Source organism: Podarcis gaigeae, assembly GCF_964106915.1.
Source record: "Podarcis gaigeae genome assembly, chromosome: 1".
NCBI classification, from domain to species: Eukaryota; Metazoa; Chordata; class Lepidosauria; order Squamata; family Lacertidae; genus Podarcis; species Podarcis gaigeae.
In genome coordinates this window covers 12,306,401-12,334,337 of record NC_139678.1, presented here as the reverse complement: position 1 = coordinate 12,334,337, position 27,937 = coordinate 12,306,401, and the positions used below count along the sequence as shown (strand labels likewise).

General features: G+C 41.2%; 1 protein-coding gene and 1 long non-coding RNA gene across 2 annotated transcripts; one reads left to right on the top strand and one right to left on the bottom strand.

Moving 5' to 3' along the window:
- Window positions 1–1,490: 1,490 nt before the first annotated feature.
- ADSS1 (adenylosuccinate synthase 1) lies at window positions 1,491–27,937 on the bottom strand. The gene is made up of 13 exons (XM_083736202.1): window positions 27,609–27,937; window positions 19,444–19,546; window positions 18,434–18,496; window positions 16,571–16,621; window positions 15,462–15,528; window positions 12,188–12,295; window positions 11,742–11,823; window positions 10,615–10,741; window positions 9,677–9,831; window positions 8,025–8,149; window positions 7,020–7,117; window positions 6,204–6,353; window positions 1,491–5,244 (listed from the first exon to the last, which is right to left on the bottom strand). The coding sequence occupies exons 1-13, from the start codon at window positions 27,807–27,809 to the stop codon at window positions 5,192–5,194; spliced, it is 1,383 nt and encodes a 460-aa protein (XP_083592328.1). The 5' UTR covers window positions 27,810–27,937; the 3' UTR covers window positions 1,491–5,191.
- LOC310845221 lies at window positions 12,689–15,173 on the top strand. Its single transcript, XR_014564581.1, has 2 exons — window positions 12,689–12,948; window positions 13,044–15,173. It is a non-coding gene; the product is annotated as an uncharacterized lncRNA (long non-coding RNA).

The window sequence follows — 27,937 nt, the reverse complement described above, 5'->3', positions numbered from 1 at the left end:
AGCATTCCCTATGATGAGCAGTGGAGGTGTGCCAGGTGGCAGCCACTTCACATTCTCTGGCATCCTGCTGCTCCTGAAGTTTCTGGAGTTCAATGGCTTTTTTTTTTAAATAATAATTTTTATTAAATTTTTCCTTTACAAATTGATAAACACAACCATGTTCTCAGATTTCCAGTTTTTGTACTTCCACCAGCTCTTCCACCAATCATCCATATTTTCTATCTTTACGCATTTTTTATATATAATATTGCCAATTAATATTATCCTTTCATCTCTATTTCTTTTTTACAATACACCTTTAACTATCACAAAGCCTCTTTAAAACCCACTAGCGTTGTCTGTTCATCACATATGTTTTTCAGATAACCCGTAAACTTTCCCCAGTCATCGATGAACTTGTGATCCCTTTGGTATCTAATTTTCCCAGTCATTTTGTCCAATTCTGCGTAATCCATAAGTTTCATTCTCCACTCTTCAAGGGTCGGTAGCTCCTCTTGTTTCCATTTTTGGGCCATTAATATTCTTGCCGCTGTTACTCAATGGCTTTATTTTGCAGGAGCGGAATTACCCTGGCAGGAACTTTGGAGAGCTGAGGACTGAAGCCCCGGGTATGCTGCTCTAATGACTGTAGGGGGATTGTGCCGCTTTGCCTTCCCATTATTTTTTGTCTTCCTAGATCCTCTTCCTCTGCTGTCTTCTTTTGGCTGTCTACCACAAACGCCAATCACTACTAACCTGATGGCAGACAGTTTGAGGTGGTACCCAAGACATTCTTAGTTTTCCAAATGTGCCCTTGGGTTCTAAAAGGCTGGCGCTAAGATTATTTAATGAAACCAGCAACATGGAACATACATTTTACCAATGTTAACCACTGTTAAAAGATCTCCCATCTGTTTAAGGTACAATTCAGGATTCTGTTTTTTCTTTAAAACACAGTAGGTAGTAGATTAGATCAAGGACTATCTGCTCCACATTACAGACTGCAGCATATATATTTTTATACTGGTGAGGCATTTGTATACTGGGGTAAACTATTTTCAGGTGTGGTTTTACTGATATTTTATGCTGCTTAGTTGTTACTGTTACAATATTGTGATTTATATTATGTGTTGTTTTGCATGATTGTCTATTAGTTACTAGCTACCCTGAACTCAAGATGGGAGGAAGGCCACGATCTAAGAAACTTGAGTAAAAAAATATGGACCTGCCCAGTCATTAAGAACTCCTTCAGAGATTAAGGGCCTTTGCTGTGGATTTGCCCAGTTGTAGAACCCTTTCCCCAAAGAGGTTTCAGCTGAGCTTTTGGGACCAGGTTAAAAGAGTTTCACTGACCTTTTTCTTCTACCACACACACAAACCAAGTTGATGTAAAAGCCAGAACTGCCTCTTGGACATACATTAGCTAATTTGCCACAGATTCTCATGAACAGCAGTGGAATATTGATCAAGATTTTCTGTGAATGCAAAAGAAGACTCAAGAGACCAAATTCTTACTCTTGTAAGGCTTTATAAAGCAAAGGAAAGAGCTGTAAGATAAAAGTGTACAGCCCTATTGACCATATACAAAAATAAATCAAGAGAACACTTCTAGTGCATCTGTTGAACTGTGTGCACCCAGCTAGTATCAGCAAGTGTGATATAGAGCATCATAAAAGTGTTATGCATGGAACCTGACCTTTTTACTGTAGTCCTTGCTGTGATGCACAATTAAGACATTTTCACTGTCTTGCCATGCTGTCCTCAACCCTATTAATTCAACCGTACCAATTTGCTTCAGGTTATGAATATTAAATGTAACCTGTGAAACTAATTATAAACAAATTTCAAGTGAATGTTCAATATAATATTTAACAGGATACCGTCAAGAGAGTAGCATGCATTGTACAGAAACACATTTCTTATGCTGCTTTGAATCACTGTGCACTGTAACATGATTCCCTAATAAATAAAAATAAATTGAATTTTATTCAGTGCTATTACTTACTGAGAACAGATTGCAATTAAAATAACTTAATAACATTCCTCATAGATTAGTTAAAACAGAATAAGGCTACAGAACAAAAGGTCAACTGTGATTTAGTGCAAACTAAAAAGCCTGATGTCATTGGGCCTGATGTGCTAGTGAGTTCTTCCATGCCAGCTCCACTGAAGTGAATGTGATTTATCAAAGCAAAGGTCTTGCACAGCTCACATTGATTTCACTGGATGTTGCACGGGAACACTTCTCAGTAGACTGTGGTTCATGTTGCCCCAGGTTAGGCTGCTCAACTGACACAGACTTTGGAAAGAGTTTAAGCATCCTATATTGCAAGACTGCAGCAGCTTTCTTCTATTGCAGCAGCTTTCTATCTATTGAGGATCCACTAGCTCTGGATAGTCTATTGCAATCAGGAGATTGGACAAGATGGCCTACAAGGACCCCTCCTCCTCTTACAATTCTGTATGCATCTTGTTAGTAGTGTAAAAAAAATATGTCAAATGGGCAAAGATAATGGACAACAGTGCCATTTCAAATTACAAAGCAGTAAGCAAGCCACAAGGTGCCAGTCACTCCTAAGTGATTATAGAGCAAAGCTTGATAACTGCAAGGCAAAAGGCCACTTTAGTGGACTTTGTCCAAATGCATATACGCCAAGGCACCATGGCTTGAGGGAAGAATTCTTGGGCTATTTGTGACAGCAACGAAAACTGACTTGGCAGTGGTCCTCCTGTCAATCAAAAGCGCTTTTACAAATTATTTAACAAAACATTTAAGTCTCAAAGTTAAGTCAACATAATCTGTGAATCAGAAAGTTAGTCTTCTCAAATGGGTGAGGCCCACCGTCATTCTCATAAAAACATACAAAAATTATTCCAGAGCAGTCTGTTGCAGCAAACACAAAGAACCCCTTGGCACCTTAAAGACTAACAAGTGTATCGTTGAGTACGGGCTAGAGCCTACTTTGTCGACATGAGGTAGGTAAGCAAGTATTACCTGCCATGTTACAACTGGCAAAACTAAGGCAGAGATAAGGACTAAGATCCAGAGTTGTAAAAGATTGTCCACAAGGTTTTTCAGCTCTCCTGGCAGCAGTCTCCGTGAGAGGATGCCACCAAAAGGAAAAATTAAGAGACACCTTTGTGCAAGCGCACACACTACTCTGGATCCCAGGAAAGGCAATGGTCACAGTCCAACCCACCAAAGCTCATTGCTTTTCACTGAGCTTAGGTGTGCTTAGTTCAGTGTTGAATTGTAACCATTAACTAATAAGCAGAAGGCAGTGAGAGTCAACGCAGTGCTCTCTGTTCCTGAGTTTCTATTAGTTATGAATAACTAAACTATAGCCTCCATTTCCAAGCTGTCCAAGGCAATGGTATTGCAAGGGGCAGGGGCCACAATCCCCCACAATAAAAACAATTCAGGGGCACCCAGTTGCAACACACCTTGGCTGCTTTCTTTTAGAACTTGTTCACTGCGTAATGGTAGACCTTATGGCCTCAATAAGGTCAGAATCACAATATTAGGATCTATATAAGCCCTTTGTAGGGTTCAAGGCACTTCACAGGCAATATCTAGTTTTAATCCTTCAAACAACCTTGTAAGGCAAGTATCCTCTGTGGTACGGATGGATGGACAGAGGCTGACACAACCTTTGCTACTGGAAGCAGTGACCTTAAAAGTGCATCCAGACCAACACTCACCATTATGTCATTCCAGCTTGGCACTTCATTGCCCCACAACACACTCATATTCATGGGGAACATGTGGTTGCAATGGCACAATTAATCATTATTTATTTAAATGGAGGCAAGCAGCAACAGATCCAAGCCCTAGGCCCTCTTCTTCACATGGATAACTACACAGAATAAATAATAAAAACCACACTGCTATTCTCCATGAACCAAAAGGATTCCTCCTTCATACACACTGCTTATTTTGCTGGGATTGGAGACATTCATTGTATTTAAAAGAATTGCTCCACAGTCCATAATAGCACAGCTCCATAGAAAAAAGCACTATCATTCTGTACTCATTATTTGAAAGGCTGATGAGGAGCCGCTCTAGTTAACTTGTTTTAAGAACATAAGAAGAGCCCCCTGGCTGAAGCAAGTGACCCATCCAGTCCAGCATCCTGTTCTTACAGTGGCCAACCAGATCCCTACAGGAATCACACAAGCAGGACCCAAGTACAACAGACACTTTCCACTCCAGAACTGGTATTCAGAAGTGGAGACAGAACACTGCCATGAGGGTTAGTAGATGACGATAGATAGATATCCTCCATTAATCTATCTAATCCTCTTTTAAATCTACCTATTTATTCTGTTGGTGATCAAGCAGCACAGTGGCAAGTAATGTTGGTGGAAGGGAATCCGTGCTATGGCTTGGCAACATAGGGTCCAAGACCAGGGATCTACTCGGCTGTAATGAAGGGTGTAGTGAAGCCACACCGTGTCCATGTAGTGATGCACTTCAGGATGTTGCAAAGATTGGCTTCTCCGGGCATTTTCTTACTTTGCTGTGGTTTCTTTGTCCTTGTGCCTACTGCACAATGGCACAAGAGAGCACCATCTCTGAAGGACTTCATGTGGAGTGCCTATTGGGAAATATTTCAAGGGAAGCTCTTTATCCCTTAGGTCTGTCGGCTATTTTCAGTTTGACCCACTGCCAAAAAAAAGGACTTAAGCTATGGCCTTCCTTCCTCCCATGACATAACTTCTTTTGCATCTCTTCACCCTTTATATCTGAAGAGCTTTTATTTCTAAAATAAGTAGTCGCTTTGACTGCTGGGCTTGAAAGAGAATTACTGAATTGTGCTGGCTTTTACACAAGTGCAGTGCTCCATAACCAGCACAAGTTTAAATGCCACATACATTGAACACTGCCATATTATTGCTTCCTGACATATGAATTGGAACCTCCTCCTTACACCTTCTGCAATCTGGAATAAACTTCACTACTGGTAGCAAGTTGAAGAAATAATTCAGTGCAGGTTTGGCACTTTTTAAATGTGACCTTAAGATTCCCCTCCCCAATATTTCTGTTCTTATTCTGTGTTCCTAATTTTTGGATACATTTACTTGAGAATATGACAAGTACAAGGCATGTCTAATCATAGTCTAGGAAGAACAGCATCTTCATCTTTGTTTGGGTACAGAAAGGAACAAATGTACAATAAACTGCTTCTTGGCACATATGTTCTTTGTGTGTTTAAAAGAGCTGGATCATCGATTCCCTTGATTTTCCAACTCCAACCCATTTCACTGAAGAGGAGAGAAATAAAAAATTATTAGAACAATTACTTGGGGAGTAAACAACATAATGGAATCTATTTTATGATGTAATCCTAATGTGTAGATCAGAGTCTTCAAGAGCAAATGAACTCAGAACTGCAGTGTAGTAGCAGATAGACATTTTAACATTTAACAATTTATTCTTGTGATTTGCCTCTGAAGTTGTACAGACCTACTTCATTTTTTAAAAGGCACACAAAAAGCTTCTCCCTGCCCACTTCCCCCCACCCTGTGAATGTTATACATCTCAGCTTCCTGCTTACTCACTTTTCTAAACTAAAAAGCCCCAAATGCTGTAACCTTTCCTCAAATGGGGTTGCTCCCTCCCGTTGATTATTTTGGTTTCTGAACTCCCCCCCCCCCCCCGAATTCTACAACATCCTTCTTGAGGAAAGAGTACCAGAACTACACACAATATTTCAAAGGTGGCAATACCACAGATTTGCACAACAGCATTACGATATTGGTTGTTTTGTTTTCAGTCTTTTTCCTAATGACTCCTAACAAGAAATTCACGTTTTTCACAGTTGGACAATGGGTTGACATCTTCATGGAGGTATCCCGTGTGCCTTGAATATATATTGTTCCTGGTCAGTGACTGCCAGTTCAGATCCTGTAAATATTCAAAGCTGGCACAGGGATTTATTTACTTTTTACATGTTGTGGGGCAGGTGCCTTTTGGATTGGGGGGGCACAGTCCAATGCAGGACTTCAGCATGGATGGCTCTAAATATTGAATAGGGAAGCATAGGAGAGGGGTCAATCACTACAAGGTTTTTCTAGAGTACTGCAAACAGTGCTTGGGAACCGCTGATCTAGTCAAATCCCCCCAGAGCTGGAACAACTTTTCTGCCCAACTGGAAATAATTTTGCATGGTTTGGTGAACACATGGAATGCCTCCTAGGAAGAGTGCCAAAACGATATGTACCTGCCACCCCAACGTGGTTCTCCACAAACCGAATGTAATTTTGTGCCTTAGGTGGAAGTTCCTCCCATTTTCTGGCACTTGTTGTGTCGGTTTTCCACCCTGGCATCGTTTCATACTCCACCTCCACTTTCTGCAGTATTTCCTGGTTAGCTTCAAAAATGAGACAAAGTGAGGATGCTTCTATGAGCTCAATGGTTGCAATCAACTGGCATGAACAAAATTCAAAGTGTAATTGGCTAAATTTAAACTAGATAGCATGAGACATGTCTGGCAGCTCAGAGGTACAGCATGTGCTTTGCAAACAAAAAGATTCCTAGGTTCAATTTCTGAAGTCTCTAAGGAGGGCTGGGAAAGACTCCAACCTGAAACCCTGGAGAGCAACTGCCAGTCAATTGTGCTGAGCTAGATGGACCAATGGTCTGTCTTTATATAAGGACAACTTCCTATGTACATAGGGAATATGTACATAGGGAATAATGGAGAGGGCATTTGGTTCTGTTTACCAAATTCTGGCACTTTTTAAAACAAATATGAAGTCATATTTGATATGAAGTCAACTCTAGGGACCTGTTGACACAAGCAACGACACTAATCGTAGATTTGTAGAGTTGGGAGGGACCACAAGGGTCATCTAGTCCAACCCCCTGCAATGCAGGAATCTTTCTGCCCAAGGTGGGGCTCAAACCCACAACCCTGAGATTAAGAATCTCATGCTCTACCAGCAGAGCTGTGTGCATACACTTGTAATGTAGCAGTTAAAAGGAGGAAGGGGAGGAAGCCTGATATTAAGAAACTATTTAAGCAATCGATACATACCTGGAAAATATGGAATTCTTTTGCCACCCAGCTTGTAAGCTACGCCAATTTTGATTTCATCAAATACATCCAGAATATCCAGTTTTGTTAATGCCAGGCTGCCCAAAAGAAACATGAGGTAAAATTACATGTAAAACAAATCCTCAGTCAACACCTTCTTTAATCCCCTCCATCTGTCTTCATCTGAATTCATTCGGCCAAACTGAATGAATAAATATGAACACGAGTAATCACGGAATAAATAATAAATAGGCATATTATAGGTACATTAATAAACATGTTCAGAAACTTCGCAGAATATGAAGTCAAGCATTACATGCATGTATTTTAAAGATTAGGTACGATTTGTAAGTATCAAATGCATTTTAAAAACCTGAATGCAGTGTGGGGGCGATTTTTTAAATTTCTTATTGATCTGCTGGAACCAACCCAAATTTGGAACCTCAAGAGCAGACTAGGAAACCACTTCTATGGCATGCTCATTGGGCCAGTGCAAATGCAACTTGACCCTTGGGCTAAGGGGTTAGGGGCAGACCATGGAACTGCATGCCCTCTTGCTTCAAAACCCTCCTCTCTCAAGCAAGCATTCTCATCACCATGTTTTTTGGTTAGGTCAGCAGCCTATGAACCTTGGTTAATGCTAATCGCTGTTCCAGCTTAGCTAAACTGTGCAGTGCAGAGTGTTGTATCCCCTCCCTTAATCTTGCCAAACTGCCAAGCAACTCCATGTTCACCTGACCATGAACACGGTTTCCTTTTGCCTGGCTCTTATCGACTGCTTCACTCCTCCTAAACATTGTGAGCAGTGTATATTGCAATCCTGTCAGCAATTCCATATAGACTGATATTATCATCCTTATGACACCTGGAGCAATTGGCTCTTATCAATGCACAAAACATAACACTTTGCTAAGCTAATCTTATCTTAATGTTACCTACATATTTGTACTCCACGGGATAAAAAGTTATGAGTTCCAAGTGTAGCTCAAAATCTGTGATGCTTACGCAGTGAATCCGTTGATCATATGGGCGTATCTCAATATGACAAGGTCAAGCCAGCCACAGCGCCTTTTTCTGCCTGTGGTCACTCCCCATTCATGGCCTCGGGACTGTAAGAGATCTCCCATTTCCTGCCAGAGACAAATATTTAGGTGAGATTTCTGCAACATTAATCCTAAGCATCAGGCGATCAATGTAACATATTTGTTTTATTTAAAACTCAACAGGTGTGTGATGTACTAAAAACCAGAACTAGAAATCTAATTTCCATACTAATTACCGGTACGTATTTTTAATCTGAATTATAAATTGTATATTTTATCGCCAAATTTCTGCTTAATTGAACAATACAAATTAGGATGTTGGGCTGTATGAGATGCCTGAATTTTGGTCCAGGAAGGAGAAATCTGATGGACATCACTGCATGTTTGCCTACCAGGGTTTCAAAAGAATGTGAACAGAAAAGATGGAGAAACACTACATACAGCGTTGAAAGCCAACATTAAGAATGGATATGTAAAATTATTTTCTGAGTCAAAAAATATTAGTTCATCAATCACTTAGTCTTATTTATTTTTATTATATGTCTTCCACACTATTAACATAAATTCTTTGAGAGGTCATAGGATAAAGGATGCTCAATTCAGATAATCCTTGCCTCCAAATGAAAGTTGGAGGATCAGAAAAGAGCATCCTCTTCTGCAATGACCAGAGTTTACCCCAACATTCAGTTTGGCAAACCTTAGTTAGCATTTGCCCTCCAAACCAGAGTCAGAAACCCTTTTGAAAGTACAGTTTCTGCCAGTTTGCACATCACAGGAAACAGAGGAACACTGCATGTAAGAGCAGAGGAATGGGAAGGAGGTCACCTTGTTCACCATATACCAAATCACCAGTTTTAGAGTATCTGAGCTTATACAGTGGAACCTTGGTTCTCAACTGGCTTAGTTGATGAACAAATTGGCTCCCGAACGCCAAAAACCCGGAAGTGTTCCAGTTTTCGAACGTTTTTTGGAAGTCAAACGTCCAATGTGGTTGTCAGCTATTGTTTCCAGGGTGCCTGCGCCAATCAGAAGCCACTCCTTGATTTTTGAATGTTTCAGGATTCGAACAGACTTCCAGAACGGATTAAGAACCAAGGTACCACTGTGTAATGATTCTGTTTTTAGCAGCTCATTTTAATCAGTTGCCTTTGATACAGTTGTCTCCAAATATGGTTTTTTTGGGGGAGGGGGTTCTCCCCCCCCCCAGCACTATTGCATCCACCAACTAGTAGCTGCAGAAGCAGACAAATCCTACAGAACAAAAATTCCAAATTGAAAGAAATACTGATTCTGCAAGGATACTGACAGATCACTTTAGATTCAGATCAAGGATGACCCTGGCAACAGGGCTACCTAAAACAGCAGAATTATGAGAGTACATAAGCAGTATATATAAGAAGATTAAAGCAGTCAGAAGAGTAAAGTTATCACATAGGTGCATTTCTTACTTTGAAACGAAGCTTGAGATTTGTGTTGAATCTACTGCGGCCCCAAGATAAAATACGGCCCCTTGGCATAGTCTAGACATGTGTGCATTAGCAGGAGACCATCATCTTGTTACGACATTTTATCCCACTGACCTTATGTCTTTGCCTTTGGTAACACTAAACCTACATTTATCTGTTCAGTGGGAAAGGCTCCAATTCCCACTCTTGTTGTGTAGGCCTTCACTACACCATACACTTCTCCAATATACTGGGGAGGAATACCAAGCCCGGTGCACACACCGCCCACAGTGCAGTTGGAGGACGTCACAAAGGGATATGTGCCTGCCAAATGAAAGAAAGATGAATTACGCATGGGGGAAAACAAATGACTTTTGCTTATTCTATTTCAAGATGGCTTCTCATGTACATTGTTAGATACTTCAAGGTGCTTTAAAATATGGGGATAAGGGACTCCTGGTCATATCAAGGAAGATGAAGGAATGCACAGCACAGAAGATGAAGCACGAGCAAAATTCCACATATATACGCTGACAGAAAAGGACATACACCAGGGATGGAGAACCTGTGGCCCTCCAGATGTTGTTGGACTACAACTCCAAACATTCTGGACCAATGCCCAGGCTGGCAGGGAGTGATGAAAGGTAGATTCTTAACACATTTGGAGAGACACAGGTTCCCCTTGCCCTTGCACTATACCCTGTTACAGAATGGGAGAGGCTGAACAGGTGGTTTAGTTGACTGGTAAGAACAGCTAGCTGAACCTTTAGCAGTGTAAAGTATCCTAACTCGCTCAAATTTTAGTAAGTTCTGATTTGGTGCACTTCTCTCAAGCCAACACAAAAATTATGTCACATCTCAGACATCTTCTAATATGCCTGAAGATTCATGCAGGTGTCACAAATAAGCAGGCGTGCGTATGGAAGAAGATCTCTGCCTATCCGGTTCAGGATCTTGTTTCCCACACTGGCCAGCCAGATTTCAGTGAAGGTATATCAAGTTTTGTCTCACCTTACCTGAGAAATAGGTATAAAATCTTTCCTACCTCTGCACACACAGGAGATCTTATGGAGGCAGAAAAGTATTATGTTGTACAGGGAGGCGTACCGAAATCAATGTCGAGCAGTGCTGCGTTGGCACCCTCTACAAGAATTTTCTTTGGAGAGCCATGCAGCGCTTCATACATAAAATAAACACCATCTCGGACCATTGGTCTTATTTTTTCAGCATAGCCCTGCAAGATCCAACACATGCACAAGGTTAAATCAAATGTTTCTAGAAGATTGGCTGCAAGTCAAGAATAAAAGCATACCAAAAGGCAAACTGGAAAGTAACCATTTCTAAACTGTTAACTAGGTGGAGGGATCTATAAAGAATAAAATCAGGGTAGTTTCCTGTAGGTTTCACCTTACCCAGGACAGTCACACATTTTCAGTGTAATGCCCAAACTGCTATACAGACAGAAGGGATAAAACCCAAGTATGGAAAGTGGTCTTCTGCATTCACAAATCATTTTCAATGGAACTCATACTGTCAACATTATATCTGGTGAAACTAAAGTGTACTTTCATCTTCTGAAATTTAAACATGCCAGACATAATCCCACATATCCATCAAACAGATGCATATTCCTTTCTACTATGCCTTAAAACCCTAGCTGGCACATATGCAGAAAGCTCCTTGGAGCCCCGTAACAGTCAAGACTCATGAACGCCAACAATTGTCATTCACTGTTATGCCCTCTGCCAAGTATCCCTAAGCCCAAGTATAGGCAGGACAATTCAGGCTACATACATCGCTACAGAGGCAAATGGCCCCAAACCAAACTTTCAGCCAAACCATAATGTCTAGGAAGTGTCCGCTCACAGTCTCTCCAAAGTGTTTTTGCGCAACTCCCATTCATATTGTGGGGTTGCACAGTAAAGGTTCCTAGTGAATTGTGACCACAGGTAACAAGCAAGCTGGTCCTGGGTATTTTAACAGTGAAAGATTTCAACCACTGTATTACAGTACAGTGTACTATCTTTTCTAGGTAAAATATTTAAATACTCTTGAGATCAATGAAAAGCAATATACTGCATTCCACATACACTATACTCTATCAGTTTCAAATTTCCATTTCAAACTTTTCTATTTCATAGTCTTTGTTATTTATAGAAAATAAAAATCAGTTATATAATTTAGTTATATAACCTTGCTTTATTGTCTTAAACACTGAAGTATTACTAGTTTACCTTTAGTTTTTTTAGTTGTCCTTCTGTGTCAACTTCTAAAGAAGGAAACATCGACTTGTACTGGTGAGCAAGATTCTTAAATCTGTAAAATATCAACAATTTACTAGCACACATATTTTTAAAGTTGAGTCTTATTATATAACGACCTTTGTCTATAGGTCACACAGAATGCCACAAAATGAAAGGATTATCTAAAAAAGATACGGGAGACCCATTTTCAACCTTTGAAGATGGACTGAGCAGTACCCTGTTAAAGCCAACTAGAGACCTCTTGTCCAGGCACCAGTTTGTCTGAAATCACAAATGACAATATTTATATACCTCTATTCCTTATAGCTTCCCAATTCCCCCTACCTGTGTTTAAGGGGTATAGAAGCAGTAAGAAAAATATTTCACGTTAAGCAAAAATCCCCACCCACTTCTTGCTGTGTGCTTCAGTAGGATACCTTGAAGAAAATTCATCAAAGTCTGAAAGAAGATCACATATCCGAAGTCCTGTCCGTGCCGCTTTGGAAGAATAGGTTGGTCCAATCCCTTTCTTTGTTGTGCCAATACTAGTGAAAGAAGACAAATGAGTGGTATCAAGTCTTGAACTAAGAAGACTTACGGAGACACATACATTTTTAGAATGCATTATAATAGAAATTGGTTGAAAGTATACTTTTTGCTTGATGACCAAAACCATTAAAAAAGACCCTCCTCCATTTATTTGCCCGTTTCTGTTCTTTTGGCTGAGATGTAAAGGAACGTGGGGCTCCTGTATTTTTAATAGTCATTAAGATTTATTGTATTTTTCTGTCTATAAGATGCCCCCATGTATAAGACACCCCCTATTTTGGGGGATTCAGGTTTAAGAAAATGGAGGGAGATGTATCCGTAAGACGCCCCCTAATTTTTGACCTTTTTTAAGGGAAAAAACGTAGTCTTATACACGGAAAAACACAGTATTTTCCCCAAAGAAGCTGGCCATGCACACACACAAAAATACAACCTTCTATACAATTACTAAAGATAAATGAATGCTGTCCTTTGTGCCTGATCATACTCTCTTTCTTGTTTCTCCATTTCAAATAAAGAAAATAGTGGCAGTACCACAGATGCAACCCCCCACTTCTTAAGTTAGCGCCTGACTCACTAGTTGAAGACCAATGGCACACTGAACTGAGACCAAGCACTCCTGAAGCCTGACTACGTGGATGAAACAGTGGTGGGAGCAGTGGCAGAAGTAATTACTCACTTTCAAAGTACCCAAATGGCAGCTCTGCCCTTTCTATCTATCACCCTGTCTGTTTTCCCTTACAGGGCACTCTTATTCTGGAGCCCTTTTGACAAAAGGTGACACAGAAATATAAACAATAAGCATAATGGGTAAGATATAAATAAGTTCCCTGACCTCCAGTTCTATGTTGCTATTCCGTCACATACTTGCTAACCAGATTTGTGGTGCTGTGGGGAAACCCAGTTAAATCACAGTTAATTTCCAATATGCTCCCAATCTTCCTTCTCTGGACTTCACATCCACTAGGGGTCAGTCACCCTTCTTTGAGTCTGTGCTTCAGTTACATACTGTTACGTGTGATTTCTTTCAGCAAGGGCATTATTAACAAAGTTTACACTACTGCACAACAAACAATGCACAGGACCAGAAAGCAGGGTACATAAAACTGACTTTTCATGCTGAACTGTATATGCCAACTTCCTACGCGCCAGTAGGCTTGCTTGTTTTCATTACTGCACTGCCAAATCTTTCAGAGCTGTTCTAAATAGGTCGACAAGGTATCACTTTCCAGCTCACTGACCTATCTACTATAACAGCCATTACGGGGGCATGACAGGGTTGGACTGGGAGGAAGAGAAGCATGACTGCAAGCATAGCCTGGTAAAATACTGGAAACCTTTGCCATCCATCATGAGTGGAAGACGGGTTTTGCTCCTAATAATGAGGAATTCACTTTTACTTGAAGCTGAATTTTCACATGCTGTTCAGACACTGTGGGATTCTGGCATACATACAACCTATTTGGAAGATAAACTACTGCAAAGCTTCATGAAGGAGATATGCCTAGGGAACACTGTTGGGTCAGATTCCAACTACAGAAAAGAATGCATCTCCTTCTGTGGCCTGCCTGGGTGGGCTGAGACTAGCTACGAGCTGGACTACTTGCTGCATTTTTTATCAAGTCTCAGGGTGTGTATGCAACATTATTTCCATAGAACCATGAGGGCAGATTCCCACATATTGCTACACCTTATCTGATCCAGGATTAGCAGTAGCTTCAGTAACTACAAATATAATGGAGGAGAGGGGGAAATCCCAGCTGCTCTTTTCCCCAATTCCAGTTGCTTCTCCAAGCCCTAAACCAATCAATCAAAGAGTGCTGAATTTGACTAGACCAGATTGCAAATATATTTTGGTCTAGTCAACTTCCTTATTAAGGGAAACCTCTTGAACAAAGGGGCAGTGCAGAAGGAGAGACTGCCATACATCAATTTTGTTACCTCTAATATATAGCTCACATAGAGAATCAGACTGGTATTCCAACACCATTATATCTGCCTCCGGACAACTTAATGTCTTTTTAATGTCCAAGTTGTACAGGATATCAATAGTGCCCAAATTTCCCGTAACTAGGAAGCAACATGTTGCCATTTCTGTGTAGTGTTACGAAGGAAGAGCCACCATGTTCTAAGATGCAGGACTTGCATGGAGGTGGAAGAGCTAATGAGAAGAGTGGCTATTGACCCAGGGACAGCCACCATCCTCAGCCTAACCAAGCTCATGAGCATTGCTAACAAACCAGCTATTTTATCCAGAACAGAAATAATTTGTTCCTTTTTTTATAGACTCTAGATGACCCTGATGTCAAAATGCCTCGTTCCATTGTTTTTTTGCAATATCCCCAATCTTTTGGGGCACCTACCATTGATGCTGATTTCATGCAATGGCAGATGGCCTTTGAAGTCTTTTCCAACTCTATGATTCTATGATTTCCTGAACTGATCCTTGCCTTATTTATTCTGTTAAGCCAGATAAATTGTTTATTTTTTTAAAAAAAACACACAATTATATGCCAGTAGGTACCAAGAACTGAAAGTTCAATTCAGAAATACCATGGCTGATGTGAAAACAATTAAAGGGCTAGGAGTGAGTAAGTGGAACCACTGTTGAGCAAGACTTACTTTCAATTAAAACATACTAAGCAACAGGCTTTGTGGGATTTTTATGGGAAATAAAGCACAATATTGTCACGTGGAACTGCTGTTTTAATTCTGCTTCCAAGTGATTGTGAAAGACCACTGCCTTGGCAGCACTGAAGTAGCCTAGAGCAGAAACAACCAGACTTCTTGTGAGATCAGCACCACATATACTACACCCTTGATATTTTGGTAATTACTTAAGGGCAATTAAAACTAAAAGTTTGCTGGATCAGACTTTTCTGAGCAGGAGCTTCCATTATGTCTGGGCCCCTATTATTCTCTTCAGCATCCCACAGCATAATTTCTACTCCATGCAGGAATTCAAAGGGTGCTGTCATGTGGCCTGTGGTCCCTGTAAATCCAGAGTTTGGTCATGCAGAGCTCTCTTGGAAGTCAATATGTATTTATAATTTTTATTTATTAATTAATATGCTGAGGAGATCAAATACAGGGCACCCTATTCTTACAGACTTAAGCCATATCTATGTAGCAGAATTCAGGTATACTAAGATGCATAATTACTTTTTCCCTTCTTGCGCTTGCCGCTGCACTTCTTGAAGTCCATCCACTGCCTGGTGAAAATCAAACACTGTACAGCACAGGAGAAGAATCAAAGGAGACAAAAAAAACCAGTTTGGCTTTCAAGTATCACACACACATTATTTGAGTAGCAAAGAGACCAAGTTAAATAAGCCTTTGTGATTCTCAGTAACATTATTTCTGAGAGTCAAGCAACTGGATCGGATCCAGACATTGGATCCGTGATGTTTATGGAGTGCCTGCTCCAACTGCCTCTGTGTCTACATTTGTTTTGTTACCTTGTTAACATTGTAAGCTATTTATATTTTGGACGATATCTGGGGTTTATTTTCAAGAAACAGCAGCATTAAATGCTAAATACTAAACTGCCAGCAACTTTTAGATGTATCTTAATAAAAAATAATTTCTACTACTGGAAGGTACAGGTAAATGCTCCCTCCTAGTTCTATTAAAAGTAATAGGCTTTTGCACCACACTTGGCATTTTAATACTGAAAGTTATTAACAAGAAATTGATGCATATAAAAGGATGTTGTTATATTATCAATACATAGTACTACTGATATCTAGCAGTTAGCAACTTATGCTAAATATATACACATATATATTTATTAGTATTAATTTTGTTGTATAATGAGCTTAATCACAATATTGGCATTCACATAAGGGACTAGTTCAACAGACGTGCCTGCTGGAGTTAGGGAAGGAGAAGGCAAATTTTGCAGAGCCCATCTCCCCCCTGCAGCTATTCTGGAACTTCCCCCCTGCTTCAAAAACCCGTAACAGGTTTTCAGGGAGCTTCAGGAGCAAGGAGTAATTGGCAAGAATCACCTCCCCACCTCCGGTCAACTCAACTCATGGGAAGTATTGATCCAACCCCGTAGATATTAAGCAGGGGGAGGTGGGGTTTTTTTTATTCTTAATTATCGCACTGAGCATATTCAAATAGAGATTACTCGCCATCTGTGTTATGAAACACAAACTCTCCTCAGTGCAAATAATGGGTTTGGATGGCCAACAAAGATCCTGGAAATGCAAAGTGCCTATAATTTGTTTGTATATAAAGACTTTCTCTACCAGACTGCCACTTACCAATGTGTGCCCTGTCTGATATGATGAGTCTTTTCTCCCAGTCTCTTAAACCTGTCAGAAGAAATGCGGTGCCAGTTAGGTTTCTGTTCCCAAGAGGCTACAACACTGAGATACAAGTTTATTCAGTTGTCCCATCAGTTTAAAATTATTTATTTAAAGAAAAGAAACGCAGACACATCAAATGCAGCAAATACACATGTATTGTATTGTGAGCAAAACCAAAACCAAATCAATATGTGCTCCTTATGGAGTGGTTTTTGTTAAGAGGGCAAAGTTCATAGTAAGGAGCCCCCAAGATTGTTGGGTTGTTGTTTTTTTACACACAACTGCCTCCACAGCTATATTCAGCTAACTAAAGCACAAAAATACAGCCATGCTCTGGCTTCCAGGAGTGACTTTTACCTCCTTTCTTAGTTGTTGTTGTTGTTTAGTCATTTAGTCGTGTCCGACTCTTCATGACCCCATGGACCAGAGCACACCAGGCACTCCTGTCTTCCACTGCCTCCCGCAGTTTGGTCAGACTCATGTTTGTGGCTTCGAGAACACTGTCCAACCATCTCGTCTTCTGTCATCCCCTTCTCCTTGTGCCCTCACTCTTTCCCAACATCAGGGTCTTTTCCAGGGAGTCTTTTCTTCTCATGAGGAGGCCAAAGTAATGGGGCCTCAGCTTCAGGATCTGTCCTTCCAGTGAGCGCTCAGGGCTGATTTCCTTCAGAATGGAGAGGTTTGATCTTCTTGCAGTCCATGTGTCAGGGAACTGCCATCGGAGAGTCAGGTGGTGGAAGGGCTCAAGGAGGCTAGGAGAGCTTCGGATGCGGAGGAAGGAACCAGTAGGGGGAGAGGGAGAGTTTCTGCAGAAACTCAATCGGAGGAATGGCTCCAAGATGTTTCCAGTGAGAACAGCGGGGAGGGCTCAGGACCTCCGCTGGGGACGCCCACTCCACGGAGGAAACTGTCACGCAGAGAATCCAGAAGGAGAGTTCTGTCAAGGAACTCTTATGTTGGCGTAAATTCCGGAAACGCCCACTGACGGATTCTGCCAGCGATTGAGGTAGCCACGCACCCATGGCTCCTCGGACTGGGAAAGTTTAGGAACTGATGGTAAAGCTTGGAGGACTTAAACGCTTACACACGAGCAGCCCCCTTTTCCCATTACACCATGGGACTCTCAAGAGTCTCCTCCAGCACCATAATTCAAAAGCATCAATTCTTTGGCGATCAGCCTTCTTTATGGTCCAGCTCTCACTTCTATACATCACTACTGGGAAAACCATGGCTTTAACTATACGGACCTTTGTTGGCAAGGTGATGTCTCTGCTTTTTAAGATGCTGTCTAGGTTTGCCATTGCCTTTCTCCCAAGGAGAAGGCGTCTTTTAATTTAATTTAAACCTTTCATAGTAGGAGTTGTAAAATGCAAAGATAGAAAGCAGTTTTGTGTTTGTTTTTGTTTGTTTGTGTTTGTTTGTTTGTTTGTTTGTTTGTAACATTAATTACTCCTCCTTGCATTCAAGGATCTCAATTTTGTGACAGCATATTTACTCAGTTGTGATTTGCAAATGAGGATATGCTACATTAAGAGGAAACCTCCTCTGGATATTGCTGTGGCAGGCAATGTGTGGAACAAATTTCAGGAGCTCCTTATCAGGTGAACATTCTAGCAACTTTCATACAATCTGTTTATTTACTTGTGATTTGGATGTCATGTTTAAATAATAGTATGTCTAAAGCATCTTATTATTTGAATGCATGTAGGCTTAGGCATACTATAACCATGACCTGTAAATTTCCCTGATAAATGTGAAATTACCTGCAATAGGAAAAATACACTGCTTTTAAAGAAAATCAAAACATTACATACAAACCTTTTTTCTCATTTTTTTCAGCTTCTTCAAATAAGCCTGGCAAATGTATGACTACCCCATTCCCTAAAAAAGACATAGAAATGTGTAATTGTGACAGCAAACCATTAAACAGTCATCTTTCAAAGTAATGCACAAAGCACTAGGGTACTAGCAGTTGTCCTAATGCTTAAGTCAGACCAGCTGACAATGGACTGGGTCAAAAACGCTTTCCCAACTCCATTAACTGAAGTAATCAGTCATCATCATCACCACCACCACCACAATACTCTGCCCATCTGGCTGGGTTGCCCCAGCCACTCTGGGTGGCTCAACACATATAAAAACATAAGATCTGTACCCAGGCATAGGCAAACTCGGCCCTCCAGATGTTTTGGGACTACAACTCCCGTCATCCCTGACCATTGGTCCTGTTAGCTAGGGATGATGGGAGTTGTAGTCCCAAAACATCTGGAGGGCCAATTTTGCCTATGCCTGATCTGTATCAATTCAATGCATTAACTTGGAATGCTACTGAATGGACCATTCAAACAAGCATACAAGTCCAAACTTAGTAGATCTTCTATAGTCTCAGCTCTAAGCAGCTGCTTTGATACGTGAATTCCTATTACTTTTTATAAAGCTGCTAATTAAATTCCAGGAGCAATGGCAATCATGCTGAAGATACAGGAGGATTAGAAATGTGGAGGGATGGTAACAGCTGTTCCTTTTGTTCCCAATAACACTCCCCACCCCCCCACCCTGACAAAAAACCCACTATGCAATTGCTTCTCTTTGAATCTTCTGGAAATTTCTTATTTTCCATACTAGTGACAGTCAATAGGTCACCTGTGATATCAAAGGAGGGAAGAAAAAGCTGAGTGATTAATCTTGTCTTACTGTTTAAACTTAACCTGATTCAAGCCGCAGTAGTGGAAGCAATAAATGTTATTGCTCACGCAATAAAGAATCCATTTATAGCTGAATTTCCCCAACTTGAATCTCAAGTCTCCAAACAAGACATTTATACTTACCAATTAGAGAAATTGCCTTGGGATTAATTATACCACTAGGGAAGAGGTGAAAATCATATTCCTTCCCATCAACAACCACGGTATGGCCTGCATTATTTCCACCCTGCCAAAAGAAATACAAAAAATGATTACTTAAATAATGTTAACCTGTTTTTACTATAAGCAAAGAATGCTATTGATTTGGACTGAAAATATGTGTTCATGTTTTTTAATCACATTCATAGTTAACTGAATTTCAGCCTAACTATATTAAGGATTTGAACTAATATTGTTATTCACTGCTCATCTGCTTCAGAGGGGGTGGGGAGGAGGGTGTCACACAATGGAGATCTGCCAAGACAAAAGATGAAGAAAAACAGCACCAGTGCCCCCCCAAGTCACTTTACTTCCACTACTACCACTTAGGATTACTCTGTAACTGATTTACTGTAATTCATTTACTGTACTTCAATATTCGTTTTTTGCTTTTTACTGTACTAAGGTAGGTCATATAAAACAGACTGCAGAGCTTTTCCATCTGCTCTGTTGTTAAGACCAGCTCTGCCAGGCTCCTCCTACAACTGTTATCCACATCAACCATTCCATCAGAGAAAAACTGGACTACATGGCTTCATCAACTCTACTGCAAGAACACTAACTTTTGGCTCCTCTGCTCCTTGAAATCTTTCAGCTGTAGCTACTAACTGAAACTTAATTTTCGCAAATTTCTTCATTGAGGGGGTCCTAAAAATATATGCTTGGGTGTGAGAAATTCAAATCTGCTATTTTTGTGACTACCGGGCAACATTTAGATTGATAAGTCTACGTAATCTTGCTTTTAGAAAACCAAAGAATTTTTATTTTACCTTCTGTAAATGTCAGGTAATGTGCTACACACACACACACACATGCAAATTTATGTACATTTTACTTACCAAGCAAAACAAAATTACATTAATGTAACCAAAATATAGTTTCTTGTAAGATTCTCCTCTCCGAAAAATATCCATGGACATTTTGCATTTTGACACCATTAGGATCTGGAATGCACTTACTGTAGAAGTGAGTCCAGCTGTTATTACTGAATCTCTCTTATTTATTTACTCTTACTCAGTAACTATACAAAAAAACTATGCGAAGCTTGTTTTTCCTACTCTTCTCTTACAGCTGTTAGCCTTTTCACAAGACACCTTAATTCTAATTAAAGGTGCCTTCTCCATTTCAAATAAGAAACACTTGCAATGCGTATGCACACAATCATCAAGGTGATGTGGGAATAAATGTGACTTTTAAGAGGGAAAAGAGCAAAACATATTTACTGAGCTGTGCAGCATGTGCTTTGTACACAAGTAGCCCAAGAGGTCTTTTTATGGTTATGTAGACAAATTTCATAAGATGCCCTTTGTATTTTCTGTGTCTACAATTATAAAAAAAGACTGCAGTGATTAAAAGTCTAGATTAAAAGGCATTAGACAGTAAAATTGCCTCTGTTCCCTTTCATCAAATTATAGAAATACAATATTAACACCCCACTCACCCAGGCAAGTTATACAAGGAAGTGAACTTTGCTATTAACTTGCCTGCAAGTATCATAAATTCAAACAACAAAGAAGATAAAACAAGTATCATTTGAACTTAATTTTCAGTTACTGACTTGATTGTTACCCAGGATAATAAACGTAAGATTTTGATGAGGGCACTGCAAGCCAGCCTTGTTTTCTTACAGAGCTTTGGTAACTTTAAACTTGACCTTCTCATATAATACGGGTGATCCTGGAGCGATTTTATCAGTACCCAAAGGAGAAGCCCAAGTTTAAAATAGCAATGTCACCATGTAGTTTTAAATCCTCCACAGATGTAAGGACTCCCATAAGTGAGGCTATTTCTTCAGATGCAAACAGATGCCCGGGAGATAGATATAATAAACAAAGAAGAATAAACAAGGTTGCCTCTGAAATGTATTAACGAACAACCTTTCTAGTCTTTTGAGATGTAAAAATAAATTAAGATACCCACGTTCAAAACCTAAGAAAGAGACTGAAACAAAACCAATCATGGAACTATCATATTCCAGTTGGTTAGAGCGTGATGCTGATAATACCAAGGTTGCAGGCTCAATCCCCGTTAAGGGCCAGCTGAATATTCCTGCATTGCAGGGAGTTGGACTAGATGATCCTCAGGATCCCTTCTAACTCTATGATTCTACATATCTGCATCTCCCCTCACTACTCATTTTATTTTCTCTGTCTTTCACGCTGTCAGAAGCAAGCTTCCTCAGGACTCATGGGGTTTTTGCTTTGTTTTTCTTTGCTTATGTTACTAGACAGGCTGCCTCACTCTGGGTAATGAAAGGGCCAGTTTTAAAGTGGCAGATATTCATAGAATCAGAGTTGGAAGGGACCCCCAACTGGTCCAAATTGCCCCCCCCCCCCGCAATGCAGGAATCTCAGCTAAAGCATCCATGACAGATGACCATCCAACTCTGCTTAAAATCTTCCAAGGATGGAGAGTTCACAACCTCCTGAGGGAGACCATTTAATGATAATGGGATAGCATTAAAAGGATGTCAATAAAGGTTGTTATTTGTATCAAAGGGGATGCACGCATACTCAGAAGGCAGCCCCACTGTGTTCACGAAAGGTTATGTCCAGGTAAGTGCATGATTGTGGCTTTAGCTTATTTCAGTAGGGAACAGTGCAGTGGGACAGAAACACCTCGCCTCCGATCAGTCACATCACTGCTGCATACCAGCTGATGCAAGAAGAGGTGCAAGGGGACACGACATTTCTCCCCATCTACTTCCCAATGAGCAGCAGTGACTGACCTGCAGCCAGGAGAGCACAGCTACCCTACCACTGGCTGCTTATTTTTTACCACCGTTGATGGAATCTTTCAAGTTGGAGATGGTGTTTGTAAGTGGTCCATGTTTCACAAGCATACAGTAGACAGGCGAACTAATATCAGTGTACTGGATGAAGCAAAGATCACCAGTGTTGAAGCAATGATTCTTCAACATCAACTTCGTTGGACTGGTCATGTTGTGCAGATGCCTGATTATAGTCTTCCAAAGAAACTACTCTACTCCGAACTTTAAAATGGTAAGCGTAATGCTGGTGGTCAACAAAAGAGGTTCAAAGACTCTCAAGGCAAATCTTTTTTTAAAAAAGTACGTTGTATAAACACCGAGAACTAAGAAACACTGGCTTGCAGGCGCTCCTATTGGAGAACAGCCTTTACCAAAGGTGTCATGTGTTTTGAAGACGCTCTTAGGACAAAAGGGAGAAATGTGCTAAGAGGAAGGCTTGCTTGGCAAATCCCCACTGTAATCAACTCCTGCCTGGGAACCAAGATCCCCACTGTGAAAGGACGTGTGGGTCCAGAATTGGCCTCCACAGTCACTTACGGACCTGACTGTACTGAAAAAAGATCTAAACAAATTGAGAACTATGAAAAGAAAACAAGGAGTGGGAATATTTGGGAGAATATTTTTTAAAAAGAGGTATCAGGGTTAACTGGCGAGTGGGATAAGCTTATGATCAGTAGTTGACTAGACAAGGGATTAGAAAGGATGGAGAAAGGGACAGGATAAAAACATAAGGAGATGTAGCAAACTAAAGAATATAGACTAGGATGCCAATGAAAGATAAGTCGGGAAGTCTTTACTTACTATAAGGTGATGAATGGATGTACTGTAATATAAATGTAAAGGTACCCCTGCCCGTGCGGGCCAGTCGTGTCCGACTCTGGGGTTGCGCGCCCATCTCGCTTAAGAGGCCGGGGGCCAGCGCTGTCCGAAGACACTTCCGGGTCACGTGGCCAGCATGACAAGCTGCATCTGGCGAGCCAGCGCAGCACACGGAAACGCCGTTTACCTTCCTGCTAGTAAGCGGTCCCTTTTTATCTACTTGCACCCTGGGGTGCTTTCGAACTGCTAGGTTGGCAGGCGCTGGGACCAAGCAACGGGAGTGCATCCGGCCGCGGGGATTCGAACCGCCAACCTGACGATCGGCAAGTCCTAGGCGCTGAGGTTTTACCCACAGCGCCACCCGCGTATGTTTTATGTAATTTGAAAAATGTGTAAAAATAAAGTGGGGTGGGGGAGAGAAGTATGAAAAACACAGAGAAATTTAAATTCACTGACGGAAAACGAACTATTTAAAAATTCCACATCATTACTAACAGTTTTACAATTGAAAAACTATCATAAGATTTAAAAGTGAGATCATAAGAGCAAGCTGGATCAGGCCAGTGACCCATCCTGTTCTCACAGTGATCAACCAGATGTTTATAGGAAGCATGCAAGCAGTACCTGAGCTTTTAAAAAATGTAAAGAAATAACCTGAGAGTTCTTGCTATGGTATCAACTTCCCTCCAGCCTTAATATGAAGCCACTGAGAGTAGACACTAAGGGATTTTAAGCACGGTATAATCAGTATTCATACCCAGCATTATTTCTCAGTTGCATTTGCAACAGGCGTGGCCATGCAAATTCTAGATAAGTGTCTGGATGCTACAGAATGATGCCCAACATACTGAGGCTGAATCTTGGTAAGTTGGAGATCTTGTGGCTAGACAGTCCACCATTCCGGGAGCTGTGCAATTTGGAAAGAATTGCACTTCCCCTGAAGCACATGACATGTAGTTTAGGGGTCTCCTTGATACATCTTTGTCGCTGAAGACACAAGCAGCTGTGTGGCTGGAAGCACCTTTAAGAGCTTCAGGTGGTATGACAGCTGCAACACTTTCTGGATACAGTGACACAGGTGTTGATAAACTCAAGAGTGAACTACTGCAGATGTGTTCTATATGGCACTGTTCTTGGTCCAGCTGATACAGGATGTGGTGAACACTAGGTGCCAAGGTTCTTACCACGAACCTGTAACACTGCTCTTAAAAGCAAGGCATTAGCTGTCAATCAGCTTCTTGGCCAGGTTTAAGGTTTCAATACTAACCTACAAAGCCCTAAACCTAAACAACTTGGGACCACCTCCAAAAGGATCTCCCAAAGCTAGGTGAATGGGCACTAAAATGTCAACTGCAATTCACTGTAAACAAGTGCAAAGCGATGCACACTGAAACAAAAAAAATAAATCCTATATAATACAGAGTCTGAACTGTCGCCACATGTCAAAAAGGTTACTGTAGCTACACAATGTTGCAAAAAGGCAACCAAAATTATCAGGAGTGGAACAACTTCCCCATAAGAAAGGTTACAACATTTGGAACTTTTTAGTTCAGAAAAAAGGTGAACAGGGCGGTTATGACAGAGGTGTATAAGATGACGTGTGGCGAAGAGAAAGCAGGTATGTTTTTCTCCCTTTCTCATACAATTAGAACCTGAATGTTGGAAGGTTTTAGACAGAAGGAAGTATTTCTTAGCACAGCGCACAGAGAAATCCACTGCCACGAGATGAAACAGTTGGCAAAACCAGCTTTAAAAGTGGGGTAGGTAAATTAATGGAGCATAAGGCTGTCAATGGTTAGTAGCCATGAAAGCTATATACTAGTTCCACTGTTGGGAGAAAATATGCCTTTGAATAAAAGTTGTTGGGAATCACAAGTGGGAAGAGTGCTGCTCCACTAATTTCTGCTTGTGGGGCTTCCCATAGGTCCAGCCACTGTGCTAAACGTGGTGGGCCAATAGTCTGACCCAACTATGTCTTATCCATACAGACTTGCCCAATCACTAAGCTCTTCTACTGAGCTTTCCCAGGTCATGGCAAAACCTGCAGATGTTACCATTGTGGTGGAACAACCTCCTCTCCAAAAGAAAGGAAGGCTGCCATTTCAATGCCTGCTAAAGAGCCATCTGTTCTCTGAGGCCTTTTCCCTGACCAGTTATGTTGATATGTTGATGATCTTATCTTTTATTTGTACTTCATGGTTTTTGTGAACCACCTTGTGATATGTTATGAAAAGCACTAGACAGATATTTTAAATAAACTGATGAAGTGCTCTGGTTAGTTAGAAAGTATGCCCAGGCAGAAAACAATTAATTGATAGCAACATGAAATTCTCAGAATAATTTGTTTAGTGCCATGGAGAGGACCCGTCTACGGATTTTTTTGCATTTAACAAAATTTATAAAACCGCTTGACTGTAATAAAACCTCTTAAGTGGTTCACATGAAATATTAAAATTATAACTAAATACCACTTCAAAATGATTCAAAGCATTTAAAAATAAATAAAATTACAGTAGTAGTAAAAGGGAGTAAAACATTTCAACAGCGACGTGCCTGGATAGGTTTCCTTCAAAAAAAAGGTTTTGAGCAGACCTTGAAAAGAGTCCAACAAAGGCACCTGATGTCAACAGGCAGGGAGTTCTGAAGTGCAGACACTGCCTACATTTTATTAGATTGATTTCTTACAACTGCAAAACATGTATTTTGTGGTGCCTGTAACAGTGACAGTTCCACAGACCAAAGCAGTCAAGAGTGCATACATAGGGTAAGGCGATCGCACAAGTATACTGGCTCCTAGCCGTTAAGGGTTTTATATGCCAACGATAACACCTCGAACCTGGCTGAAGGAGGCGCTTGTTCAGACAGAAGCCACTAGATGATTACTAACTGCAGTTGAAAGATGTTCCCAAGTCTCAGAGTGACATTTTCACAAACCCCACAACAAGACTGATAGTGGAAAGAACTGGACAATACACAACTGCATTTCATATATCTGGTTTATTTCACCATTCCTCAAGTGAGTGCACACACACACAGCTCATTTTATCATCACAACCACCCTCTGAAACAGGCTAGACAGAAAATGTGACTACTCCAATTGGCATAATGGCTATGAACCCCTTTCTCCCCAATCCTAAATCTATACTACCGCTGCCACCCTCGACTCTAGACCCTTAGACTCTTAATATGTGACTGGAGAAGGCAGGCAGAAGAATAAAGAAACGCAGCTAACTTCGTCACATTTAGCTTGGCCCACGATAATGCACGGATAGCATACTATGTGTGAGTGTTGGGCTGCACTTTTCACCTTCAGCAACCTTCCCTTGCAGAAGGCCGTCACCTGACACCTGCTGCAAATACCCGCCCCCAGCAGATTCACTACTGTCCAGACACACAGGTTCTGGCACTGAGACCATGCTTGTCTAGATCTCGGGATCTTATGTCATTTATCGCCAAGGGTCAGCTATTTCTATTTGTAGCTCAAGGCGTGCAGGCTTACTTTCCTCTTCCCAAGCGGCATTCAGTCTGCAGCAAGCCACCCTCCTCTGTGCTGTAGCAGCGAGGGAGGACACAAAGTAAGGTGGGTGGGTTGAAAGTGAAGAAGGAGAAATATGGTGTGTGGGGGGGAATAATAAGGGTTAATGCACCAAAATCATAGAACTGTAGAGTTGGCAGGGACCCTGAGGATCATCTCCAACCACCTGCAAGGCAGGAATAGACAGCTATCCCATGCCGGGAACAAACCTGCAACTCTAATAATAATAATAATAATAATAATAATAATAATAATAATTCCTTGCTGGCATCCATCTGTCTCAAGAGACAAGGGAAGAATGCATCATCTGGGGTAAGGTCAAACCACTGGAGATTTACAGCAGCTAATAATATTAATAACAGTAAATAAGTGGGAAGGAAGAGGAGATGAGAGGATGAATATGACCTAGGTTAAAATCTCTTTTATAATAATTTTTTTTATTAATTTTTTTCATAAAATCTCCAATCATACAAATTTCAACCTAGGTTAAAATCTCAACGCAGCCATGAAACTCAGTCAGTGGCCTCGACCTTGGGCCAGTCCTGCTTCTCTCAGCCTAGCCTACACCGCAGGGTTGCTGTGCGGATAAAAAGAGGGTGGAAACCCGGGGAAAGGCTAAAGTTTTGAAAGGGAGAGTGGAAGGTTTTGAAACGGCGGCAACTACCATCGCCACCATATAAGCCACTTATAAGCGGGACAGGATAGAAAGGTCACAAATGCAAGAGCAACTGAAAAAGTGGCAGCGAGCCTTTTTCTTTAGGGAAGTTTGTAATATTTAATGCTGTATTGTTTTTAACACTTGATTGGAAGCCGCCCAGATTGGCTGGGGAAACTCAGCCAGATGGGCGGGGTATAAATAATAATACATTATTATTATTATTATTATTATTATTATTATTATTATTATTATTATTATTATTATTTCTTCATGCAAGACTTCAAAAGGGCTGAAGTGCCACCACCCACCTGGCACCTGCAGACGACGTCGGCCTCCGTAGCCAGCAGGTCCACCACCTTGCCTTTGCCTTCGTCCCCCCACTGCGAGCCCAGCACCACCGTCACCCGGTTGCCGCCCGGTTCGCTCCGCAGCCGCTTCAGGCCACCGGCGCCGGCTGGGTGAGGGGCGCGGTCATTGGACGCGGCCGTCGCCGCCCGGGTGCCCGACATGACGCTGGCTGGACGGCTCTGTCGGCGGCCTGAGAGGAATTCCTTCTGCTCGCACGAGCCCACCTCGAATGCCCGTTCGCCCGCTCTTCGCCTTTTTGTGCCGGCCCTCGGCCAATCGCGGCGGTCGG

Bases quoted from the DNA above. Each gene is read 5' to 3' on its own strand.
- ADSS1 (XM_083736202.1), bottom strand. From the start codon at position 27,809: ATGTCGGGCACCCGGGCGGCGACGGCCGCGTCCAATGACCGCGCCCCT. The intron at 6,354-7,019 runs GTATGTATCGAT...TCATTTTTGAAG, and splicing joins AAGAATTCCATATTTTCCAG to CTAACCAGGAAATACTGCAG. The intron at 5,245-6,203 runs GTACATATCGTT...TCTCCTCTTCAG, and splicing joins GAACCACGTTGGGGTGGCAG to TGAAATGGGTTGGAGTTGGA.